This window comes from Pongo abelii, chromosome 2, assembly GCF_028885655.2.
Source record: "Pongo abelii isolate AG06213 chromosome 2, NHGRI_mPonAbe1-v2.0_pri, whole genome shotgun sequence".
Classification (NCBI taxonomy): Eukaryota; Metazoa; Chordata; class Mammalia; order Primates; family Hominidae; genus Pongo; species Pongo abelii.
In genome coordinates this window covers 143,111,375-143,129,645 of record NC_085928.1, presented here as the reverse complement: position 1 = coordinate 143,129,645, position 18,271 = coordinate 143,111,375, and the positions used below count along the sequence as shown (strand labels likewise).

The 18,271-nt window shown below is 38.6% G+C and overlaps 1 protein-coding gene across 6 annotated transcripts in view; it reads left to right on the top strand.

Annotated features, from left to right (window-relative positions):
* The window catches only part of TOPBP1 (DNA topoisomerase II binding protein 1), a 61,551-nt gene that overhangs the window by 24,238 nt on the left and 19,042 nt on the right, over positions 1-18,271 (top strand). For all 6 annotated transcript variants that reach the window (XM_054552645.2, XM_054552644.2, XM_054552646.2 and 3 more), the window contains 8 exons: positions 6,704-6,877; positions 6,966-7,075; positions 11,260-11,383; positions 11,974-12,120; positions 12,238-12,340; positions 15,080-15,272; positions 16,970-17,190; positions 18,083-18,249. In XM_054552645.2, coding sequence (XP_054408620.2) covers positions 6,704-6,877; positions 6,966-7,075; positions 11,260-11,383; positions 11,974-12,120; positions 12,238-12,340; positions 15,080-15,272; positions 16,970-17,190; positions 18,083-18,249 — 1,239 coding nt within the window. The remainder of the gene's footprint in view (positions 1-6,703; positions 6,878-6,965; positions 7,076-11,259; positions 11,384-11,973; positions 12,121-12,237; positions 12,341-15,079; positions 15,273-16,969; positions 17,191-18,082; positions 18,250-18,271) is intronic.

Sequence of the window (18,271 nt, the reverse complement as noted above, 5' to 3'; positions counted from 1 at the left end):
CCCCACATCTACAAAAAGTTGGAAAAATTAGCTGGGCATGATGATGCATACCTCTTCTTACTTAAATAGTATTCTTTATTATTTGTCAGTTTTAAATTATATTTTTGACTCCCACTAATTGCCTGTGTAGAAGATCTTATTCTGTTTCTCCCTTTTCTGTCTTCTATTTTTCATTGCATATTTTTTTACTTTGTCAGGAGGGAAGATATATTTTTTCAACCCACAGACCCCACCCTCGTTTTGGTCTTAACTCTGCAATCGAATATAAGAAATGCATACTCTTTTTGAAGCTTACCTGTCACTTTTGGTAGGATGAAGTTCATTTTCTAGTAGGTTCCTCAGGAACCTGTGTGTACACATGTGTACAGTATTCCTTGAGTTGTGCATGTTCATAACTTTTACTGTGGCCTTGCTTCTTCTACAAATTGTTTGGATGTACTATTTTTAGCTTGCAGGTTTTTTTCTTGAGTTTCCTGAAAATGCTCTTCCACTACTGCCTTGCTTTGTATGTGTTGTTTTTGAAAAAAAATCTGATGCCAATCTAATTAAATTACTTGTCTTTGTAAGTTATTTCATCTTTTTGCCTGGAGGTTATGTGGATTTTTCTTTTATCTTTTTTTTTTTTTTTTTAAGACAGAGTCTCGCTCTGTCACCCAGGACCCAGGCTGGAGTGCAGTGGCACAATCTCAGCTCACTGCAACCTCTGCCTCCTAGGTTCAAGCGATTCTCCTGCCTCAGCCTCCCGAGTAGCTGGGATTACAGGCATGCGCCATCATGCCCGGCTAATTTTTGTATTTTTAGTAGAGACGGGGTTTTGCCGTGTTGGCCAGGCTGACCTTGAACTCCTGATATCAAGTGTTCTGCCTGCCTTGGCCTCTGAAAGTGCTGGGATTACAGGCATGAGCCACAACACCTGGCCTTTTATCTTTGAACTCAAATAGTTTTACGAGGATGTCTAGATGTTAAGAATTCTCAGTCATTTGAAATCAGTTTTCCACAAGACATGGTAGATTTTAAAATTTGATTCTTTTCAAATTTTTGGTCTGAGAGATGAGAAGAATGGAGTTGCCAGTCCAAACTGAGTTGAACAGAACAGGTTGGGATTAGAGCCTAAAGATCAAGAGTTCACATGTTAGACACATGAAGTTTGAGATGCCTATTAGATATCCAAGTAGTTGTTAAATAGGCAGTTGCAAATAAAGCTGGAAGTTTGAGGAATGGTTTGGGCTGGAGATAAAAATTTGGGGTTCTGAGTTTGTAGGTAATGTGTAAAGCCACGTGAGAATAGATGCCAAGAGAGTAGGAGAAGGCAAAGAAAGGAAAGAGGTTTTGTTTTGTTTAAGACAAGGTCTCGCTGTGTCGTCCAGGCTGGAGTGTAGATGATCACAGCCCATTACAGTCTTGACCTCTGGACTCACGCAATACTTCCACCTCTGCCTTCAAAGCAACTAGGACTTCGGGTGCATGTCACCACACCTGGCTAATTTTTAATTTTTTTGTTGATACGGGGATCTTACCACATTGCTCAGGCTGGCCTTAAATTCCTGGACTCGAGCAATCCTCCTGCCTTGGCCTCCCAAAGTGTTGGGATTATAGGTGTGAGCCACCACTTCCAGCCAAAGAAAAGAGCTCTAAGCAACACCTTGAGGTGCTCACCTTTAGAGGAGGAACCAGCAAAGGAGACTGAGAAGGAGCTAGAAAGGAGGAAAGCCTAGAGATTATTTTAGAAGCCAAGTATTTCAAAGAGGGAGGAGGGGTTAACTGTGTCCAGGACTGCTCAAAGATAAAGAAAGGTGAGAATAGAAAATTGGCCAGTGGATTGAGCATTATGAAGGTCAGTGGTGTCATCATAACAATAAGAGTTTTGGTGGCATGATGGTGGTGGAAGCTGGTGTGGGTTCATAAAGAAATGAGAAGAATCGGAGACATTGAGTATAAACAACGATTTTTGAAGGAGTCTTGCCATAAAGGGGAGCCAAGAAATGGAGTTGTAGTTATGGGGCAAAGTAGGGTCAAAAGAAGGTTTTTTCTTTTTAAGGTAGAAGAAATAGCCAGGCTCAGTGGTGCATGCCCATAATCCCAGCACTTTGGGAGCCCAAGACGGGAGGATCACTTGAGTCCAGGATTTCAAGACAGACCTGGGCAACATGGCAAGACCCTGTCTCTACAAAATACACAAAAATTAGCTGGGTGTGGTGGTGCACGTCTGTAGCCCCAGCTAGTCGGGAGGCGGAGGCAGGAGGATTGCTTGAGTCCAGGAGATAGAGGACGCAGTGGGCAGTGATCATGCCGCTGCACTCCAGCCTGGGTGACAAACTGTGACCCTGTCTCAAAAAAAGAAGAAGAAGAAATAACTATATGCCAGTGTAACTGCCATTAGAGAGCCAATTGATGATGCAGATGAGAGAAGGAAGACTTGCAGGAGGCTTGAGTCTGAGAGGCATTGGGATCTACTTCTTAAGTAGAGGAAAGTACTAGTGGCACGTGTGCTGAAGGCAGATAGATGTGGTATGGGAGCTTCTGATTTTTATATAAGGAATCCTCTAAAATGCTTTGAAGAAATTTTTAAAAGTTTAGCGTAGAGAAAGACTTACCATGTTCTTGCAAAATAGATTTAAGCATTGTCAAGATCTATAAAAGTCTATTAATCTGTTTGCACATTGCTATAAAGAACTACCCCAGACCGAGTAATTTATTCTTATTTTTATTTTTTTATTTTGAGATGGAGTCTTGCTCTGTCACCCAGGCTGAAGTGTGGTGGCATGATCTCTGCTCACTGCAACCTCCGCCTCCTGGGTTCAAGCAATTCTGCTGCCTCAGCTTCCCGAGTAGCTGGGATTACAGGCACCTACCACCACACCTGGCTAATTTTTGTATTTTTAGTAGAGATGGAGTTTCACCGTGTTGGGCAGGCTGGTCTCAAACTCCTGACCTCAAGTGATCCACTCACTTCAGCCTCCCACAGTGCTGGGATTACAGGCGCGAGCCACCACGTCCAACTTTATAAAGAAAAGAGGTTTAATTGACTCACAGTTCCACAGGCTGTACAGGAATCACCACTGGGGAGGCCTCAGGAAAATTACAATCATGGTCAAAAGTGAAGGGGAAGTGAGCACATCTTTCATGGCTGGAGAAGGAGGAAAAGATGGCTGGGGGAGATGCCACACGCTTTTAAACAACCGGATATCAGCCAGGCGCGGTGGCTCACGCCTGTAATCCCAGCACTTTGGGAGGCCAAGGTGGGTGGATCACCTGAGGTCAGGAGTTCAAGACCAGCCTGGCCAACGTGGTGAAACCCCATCTGTACTAAAAATATAAAAATGAACTGGGTGTGATGGCACATGCCTGTAATCCCAGCTACTCGAGAGACTGAGGCAGGAGAATCACTTGAACCAGGAGGTGGAGGTTGCATTTCACCAAGATCGCACCACAGCCCGGGCAACAGAGTGAGACTCCATCTCAAACCAGATATCATGAGAACTCACTCATTATCACAAGAACAGCAAGGGGGAAATCCGCCCCCATAATCCAGTCACCTGCCACCAGGCTCCTCCTCCATCATTGGGGATTACAGTTCAACAGGAGATTTGGGTGGGGACACAAATCCAAACCATATCAAAAGGTAATGTAGATCCTAGAAAAAAATGCAAGCAGAAACAGTATTTAAAAAAATCTGAAAAGTACAATTGCAGGTAGGCAGTTAGCCCTACCATTTATTAAAACCTCCTATAAAGTTGCAGTAATTAAAGCAGTGTGTTGTCAGGTGAATAATCAAGTTAGTGTATAAGATTATACTCCACAAATAGGGGAGTTTATTATGTAATAGAGGTGGCATTCAAATTGGACAACTAGGTAGCCATCTGAGAATACGTTTATAATTAAAGCTCACACTTTACATCAGAATACTTTTTAGATGATCAACTTTTGGGGTTTTTCTTGAAACAGGATCTCACTTTATCACTTAGGCTGGAATTCAGTGGCATCATCGTGGCTCACTGCAGCTTTGACCTCCTGGGCTCAAGCAGTCCTCCCACCTCAGCCTCCTGAGTAACTCAGACTACAGGTACATGACACTGTGCCCAGCTAATTGTATTTTTTGGAGAGGTAGAGTCTCACCATGTTGCTCAGGCTGGTCTAGAACTCCTGGGCTCAGGCAGTTCTGCCTTGGCCTCCCAAAGTGTTGGAATTACAAGCGTGAACAACCACACCCAGCCTAGATGATCAGATTTAAACATAAGAAATGAAGCCATAAAAATTCCCAAACATGTCATGAATTTGTTTTTAAAATAATGCTAGTGTAAGGAAGTCCTAACTATAACATACACTCCAAAAGAAATAGAAGATTCATATGAATTTGACAGCATTAAAAATTCTCTAACTGGGTGTGATGGCACACGCCTATAGTCCCAGCTGACAAGGGAGGATTGCTTGAGCCCCGGAGGCAGAGGTTGCAGTGAGCTAAGATCGAGCCACTGCACTCCATTCTGGGCAAGAGAGCAAGACCCTGTCTCAAAAAACAAAAAAATTACCAGCGAGGCATGGTGATTCACACCTGTAATCCCAGCACTTTGGGAGGCTAAGGCGAGAGGATTGCTTCAGCCTAGGAGTTTGAGACCAGCTTGGGAAAGATGGCAAGACCCTGTCTCTATGAAAAATTTTAAAATTAGCTGAGCACAGGGTTGTGCGTCTGGAGTCCCAGCTACCTGGGAGGCTGAGGTGAGAGGATCCTTGAACCCAGGAGTTAGAAGTTATAGTGACCTATAATCATGCCACTGTACTCCAGCTTGGGTGACAAAGCAGGACTCCATCTCTGGAAAAAAAAAAAAAAAAAAGCTCCATGGCAAAAATTTGACAAATGATAAATTGAAAATAAATACGTGGGTGTTATATCACAGTTGATACATGCACATATAAATTCATACAAATAAATATGAAAGTATATTCATACAAGCGAATATATTAAAAAAAAAAGACTAACAACCCAGTGGAAAAATGGGCAAAAGATAGGAGCAGATAGTTATCACAAAAAATTAGATATAAATATACATATAGCCAGGCGCAGTGGCTCACGCCTGTAATCCCAGCACTTTGGGAGTCAAAGGCGGGTGGATGACGAGGTCAGGAGTTCGAGATCAGCCTGAGCAACATGGTGAAACCCTGTTTCTACTAAAAATATGAAAAATTAGCCAGGCATGGTGGTGCATGCCTGTAGTCCCAGCTACTCGGGAGGCTGAGGCAGGAGAATCGCTTGAACCCAGGAGGCAGAGGTTGCAGTGAGCCGAGATCGCGCCATTGTACTCCAGCCTGGGTGACAGAGCGAGACTCCGTCTCAAAAATTTACACACACACACACACACACACATAAAGATATTTAACCTCATTCTGTATAAAAGAGTAGAAAATTAAAGCATACACCATGGAATACTATGCAGCCATAAAAAATGATGAGTTCATGTCCTTTGTAGGGACATGGATGAAATTGGAAATCATCATTCTCAGTAAACTATCGCAAGAACAAAAAACCAAACACCGCATATTCTCACTCATAGGTGGGAAGTGAACAATGAGAACACATGGAGACAGGAAGGGGAACATCACACTCTGGGGACTGTTGTGGGGTGGGGGGAGGTGGGAGGGATAGCATTGGGAGATATACCTAAAGTATAATAATAATAATAAAAAAATAAAAATGAAAAAAAAAAGAAAATTAAAGCATACAAATAAATTTTTTTAGTCTTATCAGATTGTCAAAAAAGAAAAATCTGATTACTGCGATATCAAGCACGTTTGGAAAACACACACACTCATACTTTGCTCATGAAAATGTCAGCATTGGTAGATACATGTTGGTCTTGTTTTTGTAGTTTTTTTTAAAAGAAATTGGGTCTAACCGTGTTTACCAGACTGGTCTTAAAACTCCTGGCCTTGAGCTGTCTTCCTGCTTCAACTTCTCTGGAGTAGCTGAGATTACTGACAGGAGCCACTGCACTGCGCTGGTAGATACATTTTGCTTAAAAGGTTTTCTTTACTCTTGTGTGTGCAAAATGGTTTGTGTACAAGGTTATTCATTGCATCATTATACAAGCAAAAGACTGTTAACCGAAAGCTTATCAGTTGTACACAGGTTAAATACATTCTGATACATACATGGAATACTATACACATGCAAAAGAGAATGAGCAAGCCATTTGGACAACAGTAGCTTCCTTTCAGGAGGGAACTGTTGGTGGCTTTAGAACAGGAATATATTTTGAACTTTCGAAGATTTTTTTTTTTTTTTAATTCTCAGCTCATTTTGACTTTCTAACCTTCCTTATAATCCATTTCTTGATTATATCCATTGTTGCTTATTTGTTTCCTTCTGGGTTTTTTTGTTTTGTTTTGTTTTCAAATTCAACTCTAAGATTCAGGTAAGAGACAAGCACTGCTGAAAATGTAAGCTTGTTAGTCTCTTTGAACCAATTTGCTGGACAGTATGGAATTTTTGTTTGCAGTATATGGATTCGATTATAGTTTATTCTTTTTATTGTTATTTGGAGGAAAACTAGAGGAGGTTAAACTGTAATCCATTAATTTTGAGGATTCTCCCCCTTATCTCTCTTTACCCCTCTCTCCTCCTCTTTCTTTTTCCTGTCCTATTAACCCATCTTACTTCTCTCTCTCTCTTCTTTTCTCCGTCTCTCTCTCTCCTTCGTACGTATAGGATGCACTTGCAGCCTTGGAAACTCCAGGACATCCCAGCCAACAGAAAAGGAAACTGAGTACACCACTCTCAGAAGTTATTGTCAAAAACTTGCAACTTGCTTTGGCAAATAGCTCTCGAAATGCTGTCGCTCTTTCTGCCAGCCCTCAACTGAAAGAGGCCCAGTCAGAGAAGGTAGGATTAGTTCTCTTATTAAAAGGAAGTTTTAGATAACATTTCAAACAATAATGACTGATCTGTTTCTTTTATTTTCCATGGACAGGAAGAAGCCCCAAAGCCACTTCACAAAGTAGTGGTATGTGTTAGTAAAAAACTCAGTAAGAAGCAGAGTGAACTAAATGGGATTGCAGCCTCTCTAGGAGCAGATTACAGGTAGTTGGCACATCTTTCTGTTTCATGGTGATATGACTGAAATTTATAAGGAAACCTAAAGCTATTGTGAACATCTACAAGAAAACATTTATTTTGTTTCATGCGTCTTTATCTACAAAATCTCTCCAGTTGATTTTTAATTTACCACATCTGTTGAAAATAGCCTGTCACATATCAATTCACTCTTGTATGTATGATGTATATTTTTTAGGGTATGCACAACAAATATTGGAGAACCTATTTTATGCCACTAACTATTCTAGAAACTTGGGATCCATGAATGATCAATATAGTCTAAAAGAATCCCTGTGTTCAAGGAGTTTAGAGTCTGAATAGTAATACATCTGGATCTGGAATTAAGTTTATTTTTACTAGCGATTTTTCAGATTAGAGCCCTCTGGGAGTAGTACTTAGTACTCTGGCAGCCCTCCTTTATTAAGATAGTCTTTTTTGAACATGTTTTCATTATCTTTTTTTTTTAAACTTTGGAGACTTAGATTATCAGATTTTTCTTCAGTCAGCCTGACAGCCTAAGCTGAAAACAGATTTCTAGCACAAATGGCATCAGTATCCGGAATTGAGAATCTCTTACCTATTTCAGCCAGTCCTGAGTTGACTGTACTCCTCCACTAGCTGTAATGCTTACTTTGTTGGTAACTTGTGTTCAGCCATTCATAGATATCATAAGAATTTGTTTAACAAATGATGAACCATTTCAGGAATATGATTAGTTTCATCTTCCCCTTTGGTAACTCTTATTTCAGTTTGTTTTCTATTTGATAAAGAAATTAGGACAGGAAAATATAGAAGTAAAATTAATCTGTAATACATATAAGCATCTTAGTGTTTGGTGCATCCATTTGAAATAGTGAAGCTCTTCTTCTACGGTATATTTGTATTACCTGTTATAAATTGTTATCTAATTTTATCTGTTATTATCTAATTACCTATTATGTTACCTATGGCCAGTTGCTGAGCATTATCTCATTTCATTCTCATAGTAGCCCTACAAGGGGTGTGTGTATATATTTTTTTTCCTCAAAATTGAATGTTTTCTTGTTTATTCTGTTTTGATGTAGACATGATATAAGACTTTCAAGGGAACATATAGGATGTATGTTTTTATACGATTTAAAATGCCAGTCCTCTCAGTATAAAAAATAGAATTTATTACTGAAATTCCTAAACAGAATTTAACCATTGCTTTGCATTAAAGTTTATATTAAATCTTTTCCTGAAATGGATTGGTAATTGATAAAGGGAAGAGCCTTATAATATGCAGAGGTTATGATATTTATGTATTCATAGAGTAAAGCAGTTCTCAAGTGAAGTTGTTCCAACTGTTCCCTTCCATGATCTAGGACCAGACTGTCCCAAAGAGATCACCTGATACTGTCTTCTGCCTTCAGACAGTTAAACATGTAGGCCCGATCTTTGCAACAAATCAGATGCAGCATCTTCATTTTATTACAAATATTTGTGTAACATTCCCTCTATTAAAATGAAATTTATAAATATAACCTACCTACTTTTATAATTTAAAAAAGTAGCACACAGTACAGCACTCTGTGATGCATAGGAGAAATAGAAGGTGCATAATATAGAAAAGATATATGTTCAGTTATGTATAATGCCTAAGGCTGACTACACTAGAAAACAATGGAGTATTAATACGTTTGTATACCTATGTAAAGGCACCACAAATCCAACAGTCCCAAGGCTGAAACCGATCTGGGGACTCAGATACCATGAGTAGCAGTGGTCTTCCGTCAATTTATACAGTAGTCACATTTTTGGAATATTAGTGTATATTAAAACTGCAAAAAAATAACGTGTTTATATGTCAAACAGGTTCTAGACTCATCTAATTATAAACAACTTTTTTTTACATATGTGGATTTGTCGGGACATTAGAATATCATGCAAGATATGACATAATTATATGTATGACTGTTCCCCAGAATTTCCAGCATCCTGTACCTTACCCACTGCATGCTAGTAGCACCCTCCAACATACAAACACACATTGTAACAACCAAAATCACCCTCACAAATGTCCAAAATAACCCCTGAAGTAACACTTTTGCTGAAACCACTGATCTAGACCAAGGGTGGATGGGCTGGTTCATCTGTTTTTGTAAGTAAAGTTTTATTGGAATACAGCGATGCCTTTTCACTTACAAATTGCCTATGGCTGCTGTCACATACAAGACAAAAGTTGAGCAGTTGGAAAAGAGATTGTTTGGCCTGCAAAGTCTAAAATATTTACAGTCTGGCCTTTTAAGAAAAAATTTGCCAAACCCTGATGTAAACCATCTACAACCACTGACAGTCTGTTCTTGAATGGCCTCCGAAGACTGAAACTCATGGTTTCCATATTGTCATAGTGGAGTTGACTGGTAAACCAAATTGATTCAGGCAAAAATACTCCTCTGTTTTTCTGAATTATCTTGATAATATACCACTACAGCAGAAAGGGAGACAGTTATTCTGAGAACTAACAAATTAGGCAAGGTGTATTTTTATTGTTATGTTTTAGGATACGTGGTCAGCAGGAAATAGAGATTTTTATAATATAACGTAGGAGGCAATAGTACTTCTTACTTCTTTTTCTTAATTCTTTTTTTTTTTTGAGAGGGAGTTTTGCTCTTCTTGCCCAGGCTAGAGTGCAGTGACACAATCTTGACTCACCACAACCTCCACCCCTGGGTTTAAGCGATTCTCCTGCCTCAGCCTCCCGAGTAGCTGGTATTACAGGCATGCGCCATCACACCTGGCTAATTTTGTATTTTTAGAAGAGATGGGGTTTCTCCATGTTGGTCGACTGGTCTCAAACTCCCGACCTCAGGTGATCCGCCCGCCTTGGCCTCCCAAAGTGCTGGGATTACAGGCATGAGCCACCGCACCCAGCTTCTTAATTCATTTGTCTATTTAAAAAGTTCAGAGATATTCCTTACTTAGAAAATGGAAAACATTAAGTGTCCCTAAGGATAAAATTCTGTTTATTTTGGTGATTGTATTTAGAAATATAATTTTTACCTACCCTTTGGTTTTTACTTGATGTTTCCCAGGTCAAGAGAATATTGAATAGGGGCCGGGCGTGGTGGCTCATGCGTGTAATCCCAGCACTTTGGGAGGGCAATGCGGGTGGATCACTTGAAGTCAGGAGTTCGAGACCAGCCTGCCCAATATGGTGAAAACCCGTCTCTACTAAAAATACAAAAATTAGCCAGGCGTGGTGGCGTACGCCTATAATCCCAGTTGCTCAGGAGGCTGAGACAGAAGAATTGCTTGAACCCGGGAGGTGGAGATTGCAGTGAGCCAAGATCGTGCCACTGCATTCCAGCCTGGGTGACAGAGCGAGACTCTGTCTCAAAAAAAGAGAGACTATTGAATAGGAAGAATTGGGAGATCATAGCATAATATAATAGTTAAGAGCTTGGCTTTTGAAGTCAAAGTTATCTCTATCATTTACTCATTGAATATCCTTGAATAGCATACTGAACCATGTCCCTTAGTTATTTTATCTTTAAGATTAATGTAATAATACCAGTGTTAGGATTGTTGTGAGGAATGGATGAGATAATAATGTGTAAAATATATATAGTCTGTTTTGGGGCATACAATGAATAGTGACTGCCAGCAACTGGAGGGCAAGTTGGATGCTTTGCAATTTTATTAATTTGAAATACCTTCATGGTTACTGTAAAAGTGATACTCTTTATAAAAGAAAATTGAAACAATTCAGAAAAGCATAAAGAAGAAAGTAATATTTTAAAGAATATTCTTCTAAACCTCTCTCTGTGTTTATATGCTTACAGATATATGCATAAAATTTGTCCAAAAAGATAGAGCCTATCATCATTTTTTTAACTGTTTTTTTCTTGAGGTGGGGTCTTGCTGTGTTGCCTGGGCTGAAGTGCAGTGTCTGTTCACAGGGGTGATCATAGCACACTACAGCCTCAAACTCCTAGCCTCAAGTGTCCTCCTGCCTCAGCCTCCTGGGTAGCTGGGACTATAGGCATGTATCACTTGGCTTGAGCCTGTCATTTTAATGGTCTTGTTTACTCTAGTCCGAAAGTTTTGGGAAGGTCAGAATATTCTGTTCATAGTAAATAAGGATCATCTTAAACTAATGAGGATGTTTCTCTTGGTTATTTGTTTTTTTGTATTGGTTATTTCAGGTGGAGTTTTGATGAAACGGTGACTCATTTCATCTATCAAGGGCGGCCAAATGACACTAATCGGGAGTATAAATCTGTAAAAGAAAGAGGAGTACACATTGTTTCCGAGCACTGGCTTTTAGATGTAAGCAGTGCTTTTTTCCCCTCTCTGTTAATCGAAAATGTATACAAACATTATTTCAGAGCACTAACTCAGAGTTTTCACTCTCAATGGAACTAGAAGCCAGTTTAATAGTCTTGGTTAACTGTACACACTTCAGTTCTTTGGCATCAAAAACTTAAAATCTTTAGTCCTTAAATACTTAACAAATCTTTAATGGATACTCTTTCTAATTCTCCATTTCCTTTTACTAATTAAAAATGTGATATGAATGGAAAGTTTATAATTATTTGGGGAAAATTTAACATATCAATAGAGTTTAGATCTGTGTTTCTTTTTTTTTCCTGGGTATTCTCTGGAGGGTAATTGATACCTTTGCAAAAGCACAGGAATGGTTTCAGATTTTATACTTCAGTGGATATGACATTTAAAACGTGAGGACAATTTGTCATTTGTATGATACAAATTTTTCAGTGTAAACTACTTTTCAAACCAATTTTGTGAACTTTTTGCCATCCTACAGTATAATGTATTGCTTGTCCTTATCCTACTTAACATCATCTATTCATTAAGATTTTGTCAGTCCTGTCTTAAAGCACACCACTGTATTGCAGTGTGCCCAAGAGTGTAAACATCTTCCTGAATCTCTTTATCCACATACTTATAATCCCAAAATGAGCTTGGATATCAGTGCAGTGCAAGATGGCCGGCTCTGTAACAGTCGACTACTCTCAGCTGTGTCTGCAACAAAGGATGATGAGGTAGGAGATATGGATGATACATTTATCCCCTCTTAAGCTAAAGTTATAATCATATATTGCTATGAAACCTTATACAGTGGCTTGGTTTGAGAATTTATAATTTTTCTTTTTCAATAGCCAGATCCTTTGATTTTAGAAGAAAATGATGTAGACAACATGGCCACCAATAATAAAGAGTCAGCACCATCAAATGGAAATGGAAAGAATGACTCTAAAGGAGGTAAAATATTTTATTTATTTTTTAATTAAAAAAAATTTTTTTGAGACAGGATCTCAATTTTTTGTGGAGATAGGGTCTTGTCGTCTTGCCCACACTGGTATGAAACTCCTGGGCTGAAAGGATCCTCCTGCCTTGTGAGCCACTGCACCCAGCTGTAAAATATGTTTAAATTACTAAATACAAGCAAAGCATATATTAGAGGATTGATTTGCGGTCCCATGCTGATCATTAAATGATAATTTGCAAAGTTTTATGTAGTTTAAGTGTAAAGCTTATGAAATTTATGAAACTAGGTTTTTATGGAGTTAGTGTGATACAGCCCTATTCCATTAAAGGTAGGTGAAGTTGGTGATTTTTTAAAAATCTAGTCTTTGGTCCAGTTCTTTTGAGTGATTTTCAAAAAGTTTTCTTATATGTACAATATATTTTAACATATCCACATGGTTTTAAAGATACAAAAAGACATATGAAGAATTTCTTCCACCCTTATTCTCCAGCCCGCCAGTGTTATTAGTTCCTTATGTATCCTTCTAGAACTGTTTTATGCATATATAGCCATAAATATGTTTTTCCCCCATTAAAAGAAAAAAAAAAAGACATAGGCTGGGCATGGTGGCTCGCGTCTGTAATCCCAGCACTTTGGGAGGCTGAGGCAGGCGGATCACCCAAGGTCGGGAGTTCGAGATCAGCCTGACCAACATAGAGAAACCCCGTCTCTACTAAAAATACAAAAAATTAGCCGGGCGTGGTGGTTGCATGCCTATACTTCCAGCTACTCGGGAGGCTGAGGCAGGAGAATCGCTTGAACTCAGGAGGCGGAGGTTGCGGTGAGTCGAGATCATGCCATTGCACTCCAGCCTGGGCAACAAGAGCAAAACTCCTGTCTCAAAAAAAAAAAAAAAACATAAATGGTGGACTACTATACTTGCTATTTCATACGCTGATCTTTTTGTTACCTTGGGGAGTGTTTTATATCAGTAGATAACTAGGAGCTTCTTTAGTCTTTTTCTTTCTTGCTTTTCTTCCTTCATTCACTCCCTTTCCTTCCTGTCCCCCTTCCTCTCCTTTCCCTCTTCCCTTCCTTTCCCTTTCCTTCTTTCTTCCCTTTTCTTTCTTTTTGGGCAACTGTATTGTATTCATTATGAATGGTCCCACTTTGTTTAGGCATCCATTCTTGATAGGCATTTAGGTTATTTCTACTTTCTTGCTTTTATAAATAGTACTGCACTGAATAACCTTATATATGGATGTCTTTTAATAGATTTAATATGTTCTATTTTCCTTACTCATTCTAACCTACCAAAGCTTTCCCTATGACTTACCTATTTCGTTAGTCTCACTCTGTTCATTCCAAATGTATGTATTTAATACTTACTCCAGAGTTTAGGCTTTAAAGAAAACCAAAGGTAAATACAGTTGTCTTGTCCCTTGGTATCCATGTGGCATTGGTTCCGAGGACTTACCTCAGGTACCAAAATCCACAGATGCTTTAGTCCCTTATGTATAAAATGACATACGATTTGAATTTAACCAATGCACGTCCTTTTGTATACTTTAAATCATCTCTAGATTACTTATAATACCTAATACACTGTAAATGTTTTGTAAATAGTTATATATTTTTTTTTACTGGTACTTTTAATTGTGATATTTTTCATTTTTATGTCTTTAAAATATTTCTGATCCATACTTGGTTGAATCCATGCATGCAGAACCGGCGGATGTGGAGGGCTGGCTGTATGTTGTGGTCTGTGTTTTCAAGAGCCTTTGGGGAGTCTGGACACGGTGGCTCACACCTGTAATCTCAGAGCTTTGGGAGGCCAAGGCAAGAGGATTGCTTGATGCTAGGGGTTCCAGACCAGCTTGGGCAACATAGTGAGACCTTGTCTCTACAAAAAATTTAAAAAATTAGCCGGGTGTGATGGTGTACACCTGTAGTGCCAGCTACTCAGGATGCTGAGGCTGGAGGATCACTTGAGCCCAGGAGTTAGACGTTATAATGAGCTATGATCATACCACTGCAGTCCAGCCTGGGCCACAGAGCAAGACCCTGTCTCTAAAAAATTAAAAGAATCTTTGGGAAAAATCAGACACATACACAAATGACTGTAATACATCAGAGTGTAGTACATACCATGAGAGTCAGAAGCAGGCAGGGAGCTTTACAGAGGGATAATCACTACAGGTCTTGATGAAATGTCTTTGAAGGGGGCCGGGCACGGTGGCTCACGCCTGTAATCCTAGCACTTTGGGAGGCTGAGGTGGGCAGATCACCTGAGGTCAGCATTTCAAGACCAGCCTAGCCAACGTGGCAAAACCCCATCTCTACTAAAAAATACAAAAATTAGCCAGGCATGGTGGTGGGCACCTGTAATCCCAGCTACTTGAGAGGCTGAGGCAGGGAGAATTGCTTGAACCTGGGAGGTGGAGGTTACAGTGAGCTGAGGTCGCACTACTGTCCAGCCTGTGTGACAATGCTAGACTATCACCAAAAAAAAAAAAAAAAAAAAAGTATTTGAAGGGCTTCCTAGTTATTTCTTATACAGTGCTTGTGGTAATGGCTGCTTTTTATGTTCTGCAGTATTCATAGTCTTAGTTACATTACTATAGCCTGTAGTTAGTATTCAGTAAATGTCAAGTCAATAAGTTTGTGTTCAACCAGGTCTAAACAAAAGTTAATGTAAGATATGGTAAAAAAGAGGAACTTACCTTGAATGGTGTATTTGTGTTTGTTTCAAGTTCTGACACAGACCTTAGAGATGAGAGAGAACTTTCAGAAGCAGTTACAGGAGATAATGTCTGCAACATCAATAGTGAAACCCCAAGGGCAGAGGACTTCCCTTTCAAGAAGTGGTTGTAACAGCGCATCTTCAACCCCTGACAGCACTCGCTCTGCTCGCAGTGGACGAAGTAGAGTCCTAGAGGCACTGAGGTGTGTACCTGTCACTGATGGCAGAAAGACTAGATGACTTGAGAGAAAGGATTTACGTACCTGCTGCTGACTCAATTCCATGAGCTTGGCCTAATTTAGCTTTTTTTTTTTTCCCCAATATGCAGTAAAAGGAGAAATTTAAATATCAAGACTAGTGAAGGGGTTATACACCTAGGCCTTATTTAGCCCAAACAATAAATATTATATTCCAGTATTATCTATTGCTTTTGGCTCTCTGCTGACTAGATTTTTCATTCTAGCTTATCCTTCCATCTCTTGCTCCCAGCAGTTCTAGATTTCTTACTCGGAGGTGGAGCAGACATGGAGATTTGTCTTACAGCAGCACCTGCTTCACAGTGAGGCATGATTGATACTTTTTATTACCTCCGTTGAGATAAGATCTAATTTGCCTCATTTGAAATGGATTCAGTAGGCAGTTCTCTCTGCTCTTTAGTATTAGTATTCAATAGTATTTGTATTAAACAATAAGTACATGTATATTTTTTCAGAGTCTTTTTCTAATGCAATATATAAAATTTTTAAGTTATTTTTGTTGGGATTTTGCATGCATTTTGTATTCTTGTAAAATTTATCTTCTAGACAAGGTGATGACAGTTTCTAGTGTGATGTGACTTAAGCTCAGTTGCATAACTTCATCTTTTTCATGATAGAAGAAAAAAATCTATAATTGTGTGATAAGAATTATGGGACTTGTATTTTCAGTTGACTAATTGAATTAAGTATAAGATAAACTAGCATTTATCTTATGCTAACTGTATTACATGAGGCAGTTCATTATCTCAGTACTGAGTAAAGTAGCTTTTTAATATGCTTCAGATCATGTTTTATCATTATAGAGAACCTAAATCCTGTACCAAATCAGAGTAAATAAATATAGTGTGAGAATAAAAGGCTATATTCTTTATTTTTGAAGCAAAGGAACTCTTTGGGGGTTCCTTTGGTAAATTGTTTTATGGGTTTTGGTGTTTTGTTTTTTGTTGTTTTTTTTTTTTGCTTCTCCACAGTGTAAGTTTTATGGTAAATTATTTTTACTAAGAATGAATGAATGAGTGAATATAAAGAAAATTATAGGACTTCTATTTACTGTCATGTGGAATCATTATGATCGCACCATAAAATGCACTTCCCTGTAATTCAGCATATTGCTGTTCCACCATAGACTCTGGAAAGTGGTTACCAATAGCCAAAAGGCCCTTCTGATAAGGCAGCCTTTACAGCAAGCCTCCCATGTAATCATAGTGCTTATAATTTCAAGTAATTAAAAAATATAACTACTGTTAGGTAAAGTAACCATAGTGTTTGAAACATTACCCTGTTTCCCTAATCTGTATAATTAAGGAAAATCACATTTTTAAATGTACCAATTACTTTAGTATTTTTAAAAAATTTCTTGACAGTGTTGAATTTCTCCTTTGAAGTTTTAGTTCTGTAGACATGTAGTCAAAATATGTGTTCCTAGCTAAAACAGATAACTTTTCTGGAAGAAACCTTAAACCTTTTTTTTTTTTTAAAAAAAGAATGTCCCTAGGTTCATTTATTTAATATTTTTAATGCATACTGTGTGCTAGATGGTGGGCATATAAAGGTGAGCCACAAGCTTTATGGTCTAACTTACGGATTTAATGAGTTTGGATTTGTTATTGCTGTTTATTTAAACTGTCACTTTTTTTCCTTAGGCAGTCTCGTCAAACAGTACCTGATGTCAACACAGAGCCTTCCCAAAATGAACAGATCATTTGGGATGACCCTACAGCAAGGGAGGAGAGAGCAAGGCTTGCCAGCAATTTGCAGTGGCCTAGTTGTCCCACACAATACTCTGAGCTTCAGGTTGACATTCAAAACTTGGAGGATTCTCCTTTTCAAAAGCCTTTACGTGATTCAGAAATTGCTAAACAGGGTAACAAGAAAGAAATCTTTGCATTTGTTTGTATTAAGTACATGTTGACCTCTTAAAAATAGACAGATGAGCATGTTTGTAGTTCTCTGAACTGAATGTGCAAACAAAAAAAACTTAGTAGATATTTCTGGTTTTGGTTTAAACTTGAGCCAGAAAAATAATTTGTAAATTGAGGTACTTCATCAGTAAATTGAAAAACATTTTCATAAATTTGGAAGTTTAGAATTGGGCATTTTTTTCTAGACATGGTGTCTACCATTGTTCTTTTATTCTAGCTAGGCATTTTTGTATTTGTGGAGTTAATGCTTGGTTTTTCTTCCTATCATCTTACTTTCATTTAAGTCTTTTGAATTCTGCCTAGCACATACCTACATTTGTTCTTTGGATTGTATGAGTTTCTTTCTGAATTCTCCTATTTTTTTTCTTCCTTGAGCTTTACCTTTCGAAAACAAAATTTTCCTATCTCTCTTTTTTCTTCCTTTTCTTCTTTTTCACATTGCATGATGACCTCCCTACGTTAGATATATAGATTTATCTCTGCTTCTGCTTTTCTCCAAGTGTAGAGTTGCTCTCATGTTACAAATTTGGGTTACACTTAACAATGGAAACTTGGTATTTAAGGAAAGTGTTGGGAGAAGCCCACAGATAACACACTTGCTCTGTTTAATGCTAATTAATTGCAAATTTTTTTTATTATTATTATTATTGTCACATGCAGATGGGATGCATTTATTTATAAGTTCTGGAGATAGGATACTTTTTTGCCTGTACTTTTTACATTCCAGAGTTTGTGCTAGACTTCATCTTGACTAAGACAGATGAGAATATTTCCTAGAATTTGTTTTTAGTCTTATTTGGATCCTGTCACACTGCAGCATTTTATTCTCCTCAGCTGTCTGTGATCCTGGAAACATACGTGTGACTGAAGCTCCCAAACACCCGATCTCTGAAGAACTGGAAACTCCCATAAAAGACAGCCACCTGATCCCTACGCCTCAAGCCCCCAGTATTGCCTTTCCACTCGCCAACCCCCCTGTGGCTCCACACCCTAGAGAAAAGGTTTGTTGATCCTTGATATGGT